Source organism: Thunnus albacares, chromosome 22 (genome assembly GCF_914725855.1).
Source record: "Thunnus albacares chromosome 22, fThuAlb1.1, whole genome shotgun sequence".
Classification (NCBI taxonomy): Eukaryota; Metazoa; Chordata; class Actinopteri; order Scombriformes; family Scombridae; genus Thunnus; species Thunnus albacares.
The window spans coordinates 7,753,482-7,767,698 of record NC_058127.1 but is presented as its reverse complement, the minus strand read 5'-3'; the positions used below and the strand labels follow the sequence as shown (position 1 = coordinate 7,767,698).

At 40.9% G+C, this 14,217-nt stretch overlaps 1 protein-coding gene across 1 annotated transcript in view; it reads left to right on the top strand.

Annotated features, from left to right (window-relative positions):
• The first annotated feature begins 347 nt into the window (after positions 1–347).
• tnfsf10l (TNF superfamily member 10, like) overlaps positions 348–14,217 on the top strand; it is a 68,814-nt gene continuing 54,944 nt past the window's right edge. The window contains exon 1 of the mRNA XM_044342420.1: positions 348–964. Coding sequence (XP_044198355.1) covers positions 743–964 — 222 coding nt within the window. The 5' untranslated portion in view covers positions 348–742. The remainder of the gene's footprint in view (positions 965–14,217) is intronic.

Sequence of the window (14,217 nt, the reverse complement as noted above, 5' to 3'; positions counted from 1 at the left end):
CTGCTGCAAAGTCTTGAATTGTTAGGAGTCAAATAGAGAGAGAGAGCGCCCTCTGCCAGCTCCTCCTGCACCTACCTACACCAATTAATCAATCTAGCCAAACCAAATTCACACAGAATATATCAATTTATGTCACTTTTTTTAAAGTGTAAATTTGCATATTTGGGTTAAGTGAGTTATGTGAAAATATGTATCTGTTTTTTTTGCTTTTTTTGTTGTTGTTATGCTCTGCTTGGGCAATATATGCCTAGAAAGCACCGTTGAAACTGAAAGAAAACTGTGTGAAAGAGAAAGAGAGAGATAGAGAGAGAGAGGGGGGGGGAGAGAGAGAGCATTCTTCCACAGCTCCAGGGTGATGAAGAGGTTAAGCCAGCCCCTCTTTGCTAGTCTCTCTCGGTTGCAGCCCATCAGTGCAGCGCTGCGTCTTCCAGCAGCTCTAACCCCACTTTACGCAGCAGCTGAGTGCTGAGCAGACATGGCCAGATCCAAACTTTGACTTTTCAGCTCGTCTTTTCTTTGCTTTTTTTTGTGCCTGCCTGTTCTGCAGCTCTCCTCTCTCCTTCTCCTCATCCTCCTCCCCCTCGTTGCTCCATGAAAAGCTCCATTGGCAGCGGACGCATGGAGATCTAATTTTGCTCCAATTTTCGGTCAGTCGGTCAAGTCTGGGAGGCTGATTGTTGGCCGTTGTTGTTTTTTGCTTGTTCCCTTGGTTTTATGGTTCTACTCATGCGTCGGGAATGCCATGGCCACTCCGAGCGCACAGCAGCAGCACCAGGATTATTTCAGATCGGTGAGCAGCGAGTCAACCGCATACATGATGGTCCCGGCCGGCGTGCCGAGCGGGACGGGGCGCCGGGAAGCACCGTCCAAGATGTGGGTGGCGATGGTGGTGATTGTGGTGGTGGTGCTGCAGATTGCCTCCACCACCGGCCTCTTTGTCTACCTGAACATGTCCATATCACAGGTAAACGCTGGTTTCCTTTACGTTTAGAGTTTACATGCTGTACTTTGGGATGTTTTGAAGGCTTGTTTTACCTCTACAGGGAGTAAAAGTCTGCACAGATTCGCTATTGTTCACTTAACTGGCAAGAAACATCAGCACGAGTTTACTTTCCCAACTGAATGGCACATAATCACTCTTATTATTATTATAGAGACACTATAAAAACACCAAAACATGTCCAAATTTGCACGACTGACTTTTGTACGCAATGTCCAGGAGTGCACACGTTTATGTGTTGGAACATTATAGGAGACTTATAGAGAGATCATAAAACATAAGAACACGCAGAGACGATCAGCATAGAAATATTATAGGAATGTTATAGCAGACTGCAGGAGATGAAGTGAAACTTTCGATAAGGCAGTAAACCATGTCTAGGGGAGGTTAGGAGGGGAAAAAAACAGTCTTTTCGCCCCCGCTTTCTGTCTTGTCAGGCTCTTGGAAAACAGCTTCGCCTGACCGAACTTGTTAAACAATGCAATCCGGAATTTACAAGCAATCAGTGCAGAAGAGTGTAAGCAGTTTGTTTGTCCAGCAGCAGCAGCAGCAGCAGCAGAAGCAGCAGCAGAAAGAGTTTATCGAGCTAAACGGGTTAAATTGCGTGCGTAAAAAAAGAACATGTTGGAGCCGTTTCGGTAGACAGAAAGTAGTCAGGGGGCTGCAGCTGCTTGGTTACAGATGTGTGCAGAGGTGAAGTATGCGGGTCAGTGATGGAGGTGGGCTATCCCCCGCGGTTCCACTTAAGCCATTTTTTTTTCTTATCTCCTGATATAATCATATACATGTAATACTACTGTAAGTACTTGCAATGTGCCTGTGGTTCCCAGCTGTGAAAATAAAGCAACCTTACCCCCCTCTTACATACTTGAGTGATAGTGTAGTAATCCATCAGGTTTTTTGCAGCAATATTTGGACAATTGAGCTTTTATTCTAGTAGAGTCACCATCGCTGCTGCAGATACTGGAAGTGAAAACTGACGAGGTTGATGTTTGTGACACTTGTTGCCATGTGTCCCGTGCCAGAAACGCATCTGGTGTCAGAAACATGTTGTTTAATGTAGAGCTGCAACCGTAGAATATTAATCTACAGCTATTATGATGATCAAATAATCATTTTAGTCATTTTGTTAAGCGAATATGCCAAAAAATTAGCTGGTTTCAGCTTCTCAGATGTGAGGATTTGATGTTTTTCCGTCATTATATATGACAATAAACTGATGATATGTTGGTTTTCATATAAATACATCATCTTTGACTCTTGGAATTTATAATGTGCATTTCTCACCATTTCCTGACAGCTTTATCGCTAATTAAAATAATTGTCCCAAGGTTTTTTATTGTTCACTGAGTCCCAGCAGGGGAAAGTGCATGAGGACGAGTCCAATCATAACTTTCAACACTTATCCTCATCTGTCTCATAAAAAGTGTTCATTGGGGAGGCGTAATAGACAATAGAGACAAGATTTAAACTCATATTCTTGCGAGTATCCACTACATCTCTGTCCTCCTTTCTCTGTTGTAAGATAAAGAGGCAGCAAAAAGCAGCCTACCTGCCTGATATATTGGCACACACTCTGTCCGGTGTATGTTGAGGTGAGGTCTAAAGAGAGACATGATACAGACGGTTCTAATACTCAACATGGGAAGTGCGTATATTGGACTTTTGGAAAAAATCTGCAGAGGAGAAGCAGGAAACTGATGTATGATCCTGACAATGTATGAATCACAGCGAGGGGCCCGTTAAGACTGTAGCGCCGCTCCATCCAAAGGAAACTGCCTTACCATGCATCACCACGGGAGAGCAAAACATCTGTGAGATGATTTGAAACGTGTCACACTTCCCCCCCCCCCCTTCGGTGGTGAGAGCTCACCACTGCTCAAACTGGGGTGATAAATAACACAGGTAAAACCTCCATCAGGTGGATCTGTCCTGCACCAGAATGGAAGATAATTTAATGGTGAAACACAAAACCTTTGCTTCTCCTTACTACACTTTCTGGGGCTGTGTATGAAAAAGAAAGCAGAATTTCCTCAATATTTATTCTTGGGGATGCTTTTGCAGGACGTTTTTACCTAAACTGAGTGAGTGATTAGGAGATCCAAATGTCAAAAGGATCAAATTGTGACTTTTTTTTGGTGAGTCAACGTCACCAAAAACATCAGTTGAGGTATCTTCTGGTATTTGCTGTATCATTTTTACAACCCTCATAACTTCTGGCACTTCAGCCTTAGTAGGCCTATAGTTTCTAGGAGAAATTCCAATGCAGCTTAAGTGGTTATTATTAAAGCTTTAAAAAGGTCTACACGTTGTTGCTTCGGTGTAGAATCTGTGGGTTAACAAATTACACTGTAATACCTCCAGGCAGGGGAGGAATCCTGGCTAAATATACTGTATAATACAATGTTATACATAATATGATACGATGCCTTTAACAGCTAAATAGCAACGATAACACGTTCTTTTCTTTACTAATTAGCTGATTTGTATCTGTCTGTATGTGGCGCTGCCTTTTGAAGTTGAGCAATAGCGAGATAACGTCTGTCTTTGGGGCGTCAGACGCGTTTAAAGGCGTCTGTTTAGAGATGTCAGAATATCATCAAGCCTTCGCCGTAATGATCGTAGGAGAGCCTGATTTGACACTTTACCAGACAACTCCCACATCAAGGGGAGAAATATTGTGTAATGGTCGATTACAAGGTCGTGATAATGATTTATGTGATGTTTTTGAGCTTTATGAGATTAATTTATGACTCGGATCGTTTGGGTCTCTTTTTTTTTTTTTTCTGACACGTCTGAGGTGACAGGAAATCACATCAGAGATAGTTTAGAGATGATACCGGACAGAGACGAAATGGAAAACACGGAGCTATGTATCTGCATGCGGGGAATCCCCCGGTTCTCATGCGAAGGCCGGCTATTTTTAATCTGGAAACAGGCCCTTCTTTGAATTGCAGTAGAGTTACGCCCCGTGCCAGCCTGGTTAAGACAAAAGATACTTGGAACAATACCGCCGTGCAAATAGGAATGCTCCAGTGTTGCCTCAGTGCTACGGCATTCACACACACACACACACAAACAAATACACACATGTAAACACAGAAGCTTCTCTAGCCCCCCGTGGGCTGCTGTCCTCTGCTGTTTTTGTGTCCGTCGCTGCTGCATGAAGCGCTTTGTGCAAACCGGTTTATTCTCTTTAGATGTGAATGTACTTTGAATTCATGCTTTGTGTTTGTTATTTAATGTCAGACAGATTGGCGTTTGAAGTATAGAAGCATTTCCCAGAGGCGGATAGACTCTCATTTGTCGAGTCACATCCAATAAGGCTACTAAATTATGAACTTTAAAGCCAATGTAGGTTTGTTTTCTTACTTTGAGGGGATAAAAAGCTTTAAAAAAAACAGCTTCTTAGCTTCGCCCAACCCGTGAAAAATGTTGTAAATCATGGCGAATTAATCTCACACACTGTTGATCAGTCGCTCTCATATTATTGACAAGTTTGCAAGGTCTAAAGAGTCAGGAGTGTCTGGTGGATACACACTTATTTTATGGTTTTTAAGATCCTTTAACAGAAAGCAGGACGTTTTTTTTGGTAATTTGAAGCAATGTGGTGCCTCATGTTTAAAAGAATCCTTGTCTTTATCGTGGTAAAAATAGAGTTGTGTATGTTGTATTTATAGTTGGCTGGTTATCTAAAAGGTACAATTTATAAGCTTATCAGCATATCTGATGGTGGGCAGCCTTCATCTGTTTCTTATAATATCTTCTTAACGATTAAGATCTTTTTCACTGCTGTGGATGAGAAAGAAGACACTGATGGAGCTGTTTTTCTGTCTCATTTCCAGTAAGTTGGTTATGGGGAAATTTTTTTTTTTTTATGTCTCATTTTGTAACTGGATTAAAACCTGATTACTTTATGCGTGTTTTAATGTCGTGTCTTCCTTGATCTGGGTCACATGAGCGTCCAGTTCTGCAGCAGTTACAGTGTTTTATTTCGTATAAATCGGTAAATTGGTGTGAGCGTTTAAAGTTTGTTACACTTGTTGACTTCAGCGGTTGCTGTAGCAGCGGCACATGTGTGTTTGTGTATGTGTGTGTGTTAGTGTGTGTGTGTGTGTGTGTGTGTATGTGTGTGTGTGTACAGGCACAGTTTTGCAGGTGCAGTTCTGGTATGCATATGTGAATTTGTGAGTGTTGGAGATCTAATTTGTTTGAATGGGCCTTTCTTTTGTTTCTTGAATTATCTGTGTTTGTGTGTGTGTGTGTGTGTGTGCGCGCTCATGCCTGCTTGTGTGTGTGTGTGTGTGTGTGTGTGTGTGTGTGTGTGTGTGATTGGCATTCCATTCCTTACACTTCACTGGTCCACTTTTATTATTGTTTGGCTTCACTGATAGGCTCTGACTCACCCCTACATGCAACAATACAGCTGTGTGTGTGTGTGTGTGGGTATGTGTGTGTGTGTGTGTGTGTGTGTCTGTGTGTGTGGTCCGTTTCACACAGAAGAAGAAGTTCCCACTTGATGTGAATGTGTGTAGATGTGTGTTTGGTACGCTTAGCCCCCAAAAAATCTCCAATTTTTGTCTTTTTCTATCTGTGTTTGTGTGATTTAAGTGTGTGTTTGTATGTGTGTGTGTGTGTGTGTGTTTTCCTATGATTTTATCTGTGTGATAACCGGATGACCACCAAGCATACAAAGATGAGGTAAGTCCTTCAAAATATTGAAATTTTTATAGTCCACACAGAAGCTGTAGTGGTAATTTTTAGGGTTCTAGTTTGGGATCAGAGTCAGATTTTGTGTTGGATGAAGTTTGACGCTACGCTGGTTAAAGCTGAACGTTGCAAGACTTAAAGTCTAAATTGGAGGATCTCAGTTCTTCAAACAAGCTTTTTATTATGTTTCTAAATATATGACAGAAGATGAAGTCAATAGGATGGAACTCACATGGATCGTTTCTGTGCAGAGTTTCACTGCTAAATTTGCAACCGATCTGCTCGTGTTTAGATCGCGTCGGCTCGTTCGCCATCGGTGGTTTCTGCTCAGTCGACATCTGTCGCCATAGATACAGGTGTACACGTCTACCGTGAGACTAGTTGGTGTTATTTGAGTTTTAAATATCCACAAACTCTTTTGACCCTCCAGACTCTGCTTTGAATCCACCCAATCCATCAAGTTGGTTAAAAAAACAGATTCTGGGTGGCATCACTGTGTCTTACTGGTCTAACAAACATACCTCGTAATCAGACGTCCATGGTTGGATTCTGGCTTTGTTGCACATCACTCCTCTTGCTCTCTGCCCGTTTTTCTTATCCAAACAAGGCATTTTTGTATCTGTAAGTGTGTTCTGCTTATTGTTACTTTACTTTGATGTTTGAGCTTCGCTGTGCAGAATGATGTATGTGCACAGTTTGACACTAGAAGGCCGTTTTCACGTCCAGCTACTGAAAGTCGAAGGTTTCTCTACGCTCACCTTAAACTGTTGAAATGAAAAACATCTGCATCTGAATTTTTAATGAGGCTGAAGGAGTAGATGTCATTTTATAACCATGTCAAACCAGTTAATTGAATGTTTTTGTTGAAAAAACAAAATTATTATTCAAAGCAGAGTCTTTTCATATGTCTTAAAACACGTCTGGAGGAGATCTTCAACCACTGGGCCACATATTGCTTGAATTTTAGAGTTGGCATTACATAGTCTCAGCTGTTTCGGTTACTGCCTACGTGTTTCCTGCAGCTCACGCTGACAGAACTGTGAACTCTCGAGCGTCTGTGTCGCCCACTGGATCCACTTGACATAGCGTCTAATCACAGGAACGTGTGGCGCCTTAAAGCGACTGGAAGCGAGCCACTGGATCTGGCTGGTAACACGTCAGCACCTGCTAAAAGCGAACGCTTGTCTCGTAGTAAACACAGGGCCAAGAACCATGAAGGAAATATTGTTAGTGGCATGTTGATATCGGTTTCATCCATTCACACTCACGGCCATCTTTTTTTCCAGTCTCCAGCCTCTCTGTGTGGCCTCAGCTGTTGTTGCCAAGATATTTCTGATGCAACTGCAGACTCTCCTATAGCGCAGTATAGAAGAGTACGGGCCAGTTGTTCCAATAGTACATAAATCTGCTGTATATTTATCCCAGAGTTTCAGGTTTTATTGGCAGAGGTCACGGTTAAAGTTGCAATTAGAGAATCGATGGATGCCCTGACAAGAATGGCGATATGTGTGTGTGTGTGCTTGTGCAAGAGACTTTTTAACCCTCATCCACACACACACAGGTGCACACACACACACACACACACACAGAGACACACATGTTCATCATCAGTAACCAATTTTGAGTCAAATCAAATCCCTCATTGCAAATATTTAGATTTAATTCAGAGCTACTAATATAAACCTCCCACACCAGACTGCGCTGCCAAAACAACTTTCTCTCTCTGTCACACCTTCCTTTCAGTCTCTCTCTATCTCTATCTCTCTCTCTCTCTCCTTGTCTGTCTTTTCACCTCCGCCCCCTGCAGTCTCTGTGTGTTATGGTTCAAGTCCACGTCGGAGAATCGAGTTACGGTCAGTCTTAGGGCTTCGAGGGGGGGGGCAGGGTGAATTTTTCAGGAATGACACAAGTAGGTTTTTTTTTCTTCTTCTTTTCTAGGAGGTAGTAGTTTAAATGTTAAGTGATTCTCTGGCAAAGGATGTGTGTGTGTGTGCATCTAAACAAACCTTTGGCATGTCTCCAGAGTGGTGTTTATATGGGTGGAATACAAAAAAAAGGGGAAAAGTGAGAAAGCTAGAGGCTTAAATGTACATGTGCAAACACGCAAACGCACACATATGGCAGATGCAAGAAGGTAAAAGACAGATATATTTGGCTTTCCCTATCGCCTCATGTCTTCTTGCCTAAATGAAGATGACAAGCCAGAGATGGCGTAAACCAACTAATCTCTTGTGTAAATGTCTGCGAGTGTGCACACAAACACACAAAATCTGACTTTTTTTTTTTTTTTTTGTGTGAAGAATTACTGGTTTTTGTTCTTGGTAAAACGCCATTTTTAAACCAATAAAAAGACATTTCCCAACCCGATTTACTGACAAGAAAGTCGCTCCTTAGAGAGCTCTCTTTAACTTGAAATATGCTTTGATGGCCAGTTTATGGTCACAGAAATACTCACGCACACAAATTGGATGAGGATGAAAAGGAATTACAGGAAAGAGAGAGAGGGGGGGAGTGGGCATGAGAGTTGAAAGAAGCAAAGGTAATGTGGAAAGACAGGAGGAGACAGTGATGATACACAGAGATAAAGAAAGTGAAGTCTGGAAAATACACTGGGTTTATGGGGTTTGAACCAACTTTGCAGCGCTGGAAAGAGAGTTGATTATGTCAATCAGAGATAGAGGCAGAAAAATAGAAGAACTCTACGTTTAAACTCTTGACAGACCCGTCGGCGAGTCCTCGTTCTGTACAGCCAAGCATCGCTCAAACCTACAAAACTATATTTCAAATGCTCGTTTCAGAAGACACTAAATATGTCAGTTTCAATTTTGGAGTCAGGCAGTGTGTTAAATCTAGAATATTTTCATATAAAAGTAACGGTATGACATATCGGGTTGGAATATTTCAAGTCAGCGTGAACGTTAGAAAGTTTCAATGAGGTGTTGGAACAATATAGAGAATATATGTGGTGCTGATTTATTTATGTTATAAGTTAAAAAACATAAAAGGGAGTTTAAGGGAACATTTGATTGAAGAGGTTAGAGTTTAGCATAGCAGACAGTTTACAACAAGAGTCATGTGCAGTCCAAAAAGAAAAAAACACAGATATAGAGAAATATATAATACTATACTACATATTATTATTGATATTTAAGTTAGTGAACATTATCTTACTTCTTCTTGCTGGGTCACCAATTCTTACATACAACACACTCAAATATTGTTGTATTATCACACCCTCAATTATACATTTAAAGTCCTCTTTTATCCTTAACCCTTTAACATCCACCGGGTCGCCAGTGACCTGCTTAAGCCAGTTGTTAGCGGTAGCATCACGCAGTAATCAGTCAAAGCAATCGGCACAATTTGGCCAATTGGAGATGATTGGAGACGTTCAGGGACACCAGTGACACCACAAACTAAAAACTCTCATAAGGGTTAGGTCTGGGATTTTATACAGGTTGACAAGATGTAGAAGGTATATGGTGATATGTCTGCATAGTTCTGGCATAAAGTGTGTCCTAATTATTGTTATTCAAATATGACTCATTATAGACGAGGACCAAAAACAGTTTTTTGAGCCTTATTTGAACTGATGTAGTTTTGTTTGTGTTTTAGCCACATGCTAAACAAGCACCTTTCCAGAAACTAGAAGATGTCAAATGAAGCTTAATACATGCATCATGGCCTTACAGTTCTTCTGTTATAAGATTTTCCATTTATGTATGCCAAATAGGTGAAAATTTAGGAAAAAAAGGGTGGATGTTAAGAGGTTAATATAACTGGACAAACAGTGAAAATTGCCGAATTCACAAAAAAGTTATGGTTTTCTCAGACATCTCCAAACCAGGACCCTTTGAAAATGCTGCAGTCTCTTTTCATTGTCTGAAAAAAATATATGTATCTGGAAGTGTGTTGAAATATATTCCAAAAACCAAAAATCTTGTTGTTATTGTGGCTTTGAGGTCCACGTGGGACCTTTAGTTCATCATCTTTTTTTTTCTTTCTGACTGCTGAAAGTAATATTTAAACACTGAACTTAGCTGAAACTGCCCACACTACAAAAATTTAAAGGCCCCCCGAGACCTTGATTTCGTAGCTAGCAACAACAAATTGCAAATTGCTACAAGTTGTTCAGTTGTCAGACATGTTTATTCACCACCAAATGTGAAAAAATGTCTCTGAAGCCTCGTAAATCTTTAAAAAAGACGGAAGGAAGAAGGTAGAAAGAGTTAAGAGATGCGGGGGGGGAAAAAGGATGCTGCAACACATGGATTATTACGATCAAACACAACAGGAGACGGATTCCGCTGCTATACATTATGTCGGATACAGATGTACAGATTTACAGACCAACCACACACAGACACACACGACCTTGCTTTAACAGCTTGACACATGAAAACAGGATATTTGCGTTCCCACGTCGGAATGCTCATTAGGATGTGGCTACAGCTGTGAGTGTGTGTGTGTGTGTGTATGTGTGTGTGTGTGCCAGCAGCTGGTGCTGTGGGTTATCAGTTTGTTTGTTCAGTCAACAAGGCTATAAAGTGCTGATAAATGCTGTTCATAGGATTTGAAGGCGCTGAAGCTCCTAATAGTTTTCTGCTACATCTGGTAACTGATATATATGCAGCTAACGTTTCTGTACACCTGGTGGCGACGGTATGTTTTCAGTTTTTACTCTCCTCACAGCTCGTTGACTTAATCTACATATTTAAATCAGTTTTATTCACCATTATCGCTGGCTGATTCAACTCACTGTAAATCCAGCTCATGAGGGCGTTTCTGGTCTGAATCTCTGGTGTCTGCTAACTTTTTCTTTAGAGAGATTTTCTTATATTGTTGGGAGTTGTTCATTTTTAGATTTTTATCTTTAAGAAATGGGCCTGCCAAAAGCAATTTTTTCCTCAAATAATTGTTTTTGTTGATTAAAATGTGAGGGAATGTTCCCACAGCCTAAGATGTCTTCAAATATCTTGATTTGTCCAGAACTGAAATATATTAAATTTTCCATTATAGGAGACTAAACAAACACAGAGAAACTCAGAAACCAGTGAATTTTCGCTCAATTTTTGCTGAAAATAATACTAACATGATGAAATGATGATTGAAACGCTGGTGTTTTTGGAAAGAAAACAAAAGAACAAGCGATTAGTTAGCATGAGGAGTAATAGAAATTTCTTTGGGAGGCAGCTGGATTTGTTAGATCACGTGAGAATCCATCTTGTCAGGCTTCAAGTTATGCGCTTGTGTCCGAACCACCGGACCGATCAGCGTCACGAGTCCAGCTGCCTCGCAAGGTAAGACAATGATAAACAGATGGTTCATCCAATCACCTGCCACATAGTTTCCATGGACGACTGTGTAACAAACCATCTGGCGCATCAGGTTATAATAGAAAGCTACCCAGAATTGATCAACCAAGGGAAAAGTTGCCAATTTTACCTCAAAAGCAACTTGGTAATTGCATTGCACACAAACAATTAAAAAAATCAGAAGCATAAAAATTGAAAAATGTAAGAAATTACTCAACATTTGCACAAAATAACCAGCAGGAGCTGCATCCAAGTGAAAATTCAGCCTCAACTTCAGCCGAGTTTGGGGTTGGGATGAAACAAAAAAAAAAAGAAAGTGACTCTCGGACCAATGCTCCGGTCTTTTGTGTACCTGGACCTAAGTTCGCTTGCACCGGATTAGAGTCCAATTTCTTTTTAGTATGTGTTTGTTACATGATACAGACTTTCTGGGGTAGTGGAGCCCATGCTTGAGCTTTTATTCTCATGTCCAATAATCAAAAAACGATGGCTATGCCTGTGTGAAATTGCATAGTTTAGAGCCCCAGAAACTATTTTATAATATACGGTGTTACGAGGAAACAGATGGATATAGTTGTAATGTACGGTATTTAAATTGGGGGTTGGGTGCAAGTTCACCTCAGCGTTGACCTCCTACAACGAAAGGCCTTTCCTCTCGTCTATCCATCTTCCCTCATTTCCGAGCTCCACTGTACGGTCTCCATATGGCTCCCATCATATGGTGACTGAATCGTTCCCACACTTCATACATGTATCATATCAAAGCAAAGGTGGAAAAGAAGCTGCTTTGCCCTGCTGGATGATGTCCAATCACAGCACGACTAAACCTTGATCTTGGTGAGGGCGACAAAAGAAGCGGAAAAAGGGGCAAAGTGAAGGAATTTGGAGATGGAAAGTGAGAAAATGTGTTTCCAGCGATGATTTATTTCTTGAAACGTGACAATTTGAAAATACAGTTCTTTTCCTTTTTATATGGATGGAAAGTGATGGATAGTTTTAGAGCCACCATGGGACTTTAAAACTCTCAACCCAAATCTGTTGAAATTCCTCCAGTTTTAGCAGCTCTAAGGCAAGTTATAAACGTTCCCGTGCATCCTGTAAAACCCTTTTTTAATACAGCATTCCAGCAAAATGTTGGGAAATTCAAAAAATAAAGACTATGAAAGCAATCAGATGCCCTGAAAAAATGCCACAAAAATGTCATCAGGTTGAGCTTGAGAAGTTTTGACTCTGGAAACATCAGTTGACAAAACAGTTTCAACTCCACTTATTCTCGTTCTGGCGCTTTTGATCATATTCCACAGTCTTCAGCGGCAGATGAAGTTTGCTCAGTCGTCATGGGACTGAATTTGTTCAAATATTGTGATGATAGATGTAATGAGGTTCTTAGTAGCCTTAGATTTTATTTTCGTCCAATGCCACCGTGAGAGCTGGCAGCTGAATTTAGGGCTCTTTTCAGCAACAAGGTGACGTTGAAATTGTGAGCAGTGCTTGTTTTGTGACACTTTTAACACCCCCGGAATAGTGAAAGCACTTGAATCCAATGTATGGCAAGTGAACAAAATGATTTCTAAAACAAGGCTGGGAATCGTACTGAACATCTAAATGAAAACATTCAAACTAGCTGCATCTGTATTAGCGAGACTCTCCTTCCAAGAACACCAGCAGCATCAGTAGTTTCAGCAAAAGGCCAAAAACATGTTAACGCTCAAGTGACAAAGACATCTAGCGGTCGTAGAAATGATAGATTGTCCACAAGGAGCAAAGTTATAGAGACATTAAGGGCATTTCTATTCACCCGTCTCTATTTGCATTTTCAATTTTGCGCATAAAAAAGACTCAGTAGTGACTGAGTTTTTGCTCGGCTGAGGTGGAAAAGTCAGCGTATCAATAAAAGCAAAACGCGACAAAGTGTAATGGAAACATATTTAGCAAATAAATCTTGACATACGTAAAGCAGGTGACTTAAGCAGGTGTCCACAGGGACGAAAAATAGTTGCAGATGAAAACATTAGATCAGTGTGGAGCGATGAAGAGACTGACACTCCTCGAATTACTACTTGAAATAAACAGAAATATCATATGTGTGTCTAACCCTAACCCTGACCCTAGCCTCTAACTTATCTTGATGAACCAATTCCAAATATTCTCAAGACAGCGATGGATAAAAACGTGTTTTAATTTAAATTTTCTTTTGCCGACATTCTGGAAATATGGTTCGAATTTGGGCCATGTTGGTTTCTTTTAACCGTGACCGCTGTCGTTCTCTGATCTTTACTAAATAACATTTTAACCTTTTTGCTAACCAAACCTTAACCATAGCAGTATCAGCTCAGAAAACATTATTACTGTGAATGGGGGCGTCTTACAAACACTTATCAACAATACTTTTTGTCAGGTGATTTGGAGGACTTGTGTATTTGCAGTGAGGAACATTAACTGATATCCCAAATTAGAAATATCACTAATGGCCTATAATATTGGCAGACCAGTTTCCAACCCTTGTCTGTACAATACTGTATTTTGCATGTGTAGATATGTGTGCAGGCGTCATGTATCCCTGTCAGAAAATGTAATAGACACAAAGATAATGAAGTGAGTCAAAGTATCAGGCTGTGTCCAAATAGAAGTGAGTGTTACCTGATTAGCCTACGGTTGATTGGATGGAAAGTTCTTAGCCGGTCTGACGTGGTCTAACCCTGGGAATGGGCTGACATCTCCCTGCTGGCACAAGGAGGAGGGCTTGTTAGTGTCAGTCCAAAGTCTGTCTGCTCCATTGTTTTCTCTCTTTCCTTCACAGACACCCCCCCCCCACACACACTCTTTTTCTCTCCGATATCAGTGTTTTGACTCTGAATTTGGTAATAAGACCCTCCTGTCCCACTGTCAGCTCTCATTTCTGTACCAATTAAACAACCAGTGAACTCCCCTTTCTTTCTAATCTGGCCTCTAATTCCACCCATCTTTGCCATCTTTCCACTTCTTCAGATGTTCTCTCCTCTGTAAAAACCTTAATGTTGGCCGTCCCTTTGTCTCTCTCTCTCGCTCATGCCTCATTGACTGTGAAGTACACAAGGGGGTTTTGGCTTGTCATGAAAGCCCATCATAACCTCTTTCGTGGACCTACTTTCACAGATCAAGAAACAACAAAAACATTATCACTGATGTTCCGTTTCTTTTGCTCTCCAGACT